At 38.2% G+C, this 1,186-nt stretch overlaps 1 protein-coding gene across 1 annotated transcript in view; it reads left to right on the top strand.

Annotated features, from left to right (window-relative positions):
* Positions 1–1,186, top strand: part of LOC117937619 (nebulette-like) — a 76,525-nt gene that overhangs the window by 24,103 nt on the left and 51,236 nt on the right. The window contains exon 14 of the mRNA XM_034861695.1: positions 329–439. Within this exon, the coding sequence (XP_034717586.1) occupies positions 329–439 (111 nt within the window). The remainder of the gene's footprint in view (positions 1–328; positions 440–1,186) is intronic.

The following is a 1,186-nucleotide window of genomic DNA, read 5'->3' as shown; positions in this document are numbered from 1 at the left end:
GTGTAGATGTGTGCGAGTGTGTATTTGATGAGCAGGTGTGTAGATGTGTGTGAGCGTGTATCTGATGAGCAGGTGTGTCTTTAAGAAAATTTCAAGTTTTTCCAAATCATTTTGGACCGTTATCACCATATCTGTGTCTAAAACATTGGAGCAGATAATACATAAAACTGCAGTTTTTGCAGTTTCCTGCACTGCATTCCATCGCATTTCTTGATAAAACGCATAATCAGGGATTTTTGCCCGCCTTCATTGACAAAATAAACTCTGGATTTTCCTGGCAGGACTGGGTCATGTGTAGATAATTGTCTCTCCTGCTGTGTGTGTTCAGCTCAAGTACAAGTCGTCTCTGAGGACAGGTGCGTCCTCCGGTCTGTTCCACCTGCTGCCGGAGACGCTGGAGACGGCCCACGCCAGGGACGTCTCCGAGCTCCTCAGCCAGGTAACTTGGCTTTACCTTAAAGAAAAGAGTCCATTCATGATGCATGGGATGCGAGAGACAGGACGTCTTTTATTTTAACCCTCCTGGTTTCTTCGGCTCAAATTTGACTTCTTTAATTTTCCAAGAAATGTAGAATAACCACACAGACAATAAGAAGACATTTTGGGTTTCTTAATTTGTCTTTAACATGCCCCCCCCCCGTTATTATTCCAGACCAAAGAAGAAAGAGAAGAATCCTCTCACTTACCTGTTCATAATGAATGGGCTGTGAGAGACAGTGTGTCTTTTATTTTAACCCTCCTGGGGTCTTTGGGTCAAATTTGACTCCTTTCCAAAAAGTTTCTATATCAGAAATTTCAAATTTCAAAACAAATTGTCTAAAAAAGTAGCGTGGGTGGTTCCCACCAACGTTAAATAAATAATCAGTTCTTTCATGGAATTTGGGAGTTTTTTGTCAATTTTATATTATTTGGAGAAAAAACTGTTGGAAAAAGAACTTGAAAAAATTGTGTAAAAATAGAAGGAAAGTGTAAAAAAAAAAAAAAAGTTTTGGAATTTTTGGGAAAAGCCACAAAAATGTCCAAAGGGTTGAAAAAGACGACCAAAAGAGGGTTAAGAATGATCATTTTAAAAAAGAGAGAAAAATGTCAATATAAGTCAATATGTTTTTCACTACGCTGAGATGATACATTCTACGTTTTATTAACGATGGAATATATTTGGTGTTTCTTAATTTGTCTCTAACGT

The sequence above is a fragment of the Etheostoma cragini genome, chromosome 22 (genome assembly GCF_013103735.1).
Source record: "Etheostoma cragini isolate CJK2018 chromosome 22, CSU_Ecrag_1.0, whole genome shotgun sequence".
Taxonomy (NCBI): domain Eukaryota; kingdom Metazoa; phylum Chordata; class Actinopteri; order Perciformes; family Percidae; genus Etheostoma; species Etheostoma cragini.
Note: the sequence above shows the minus strand (reverse complement) of the source record. Positions and strands in the feature narration are given on the sequence as shown.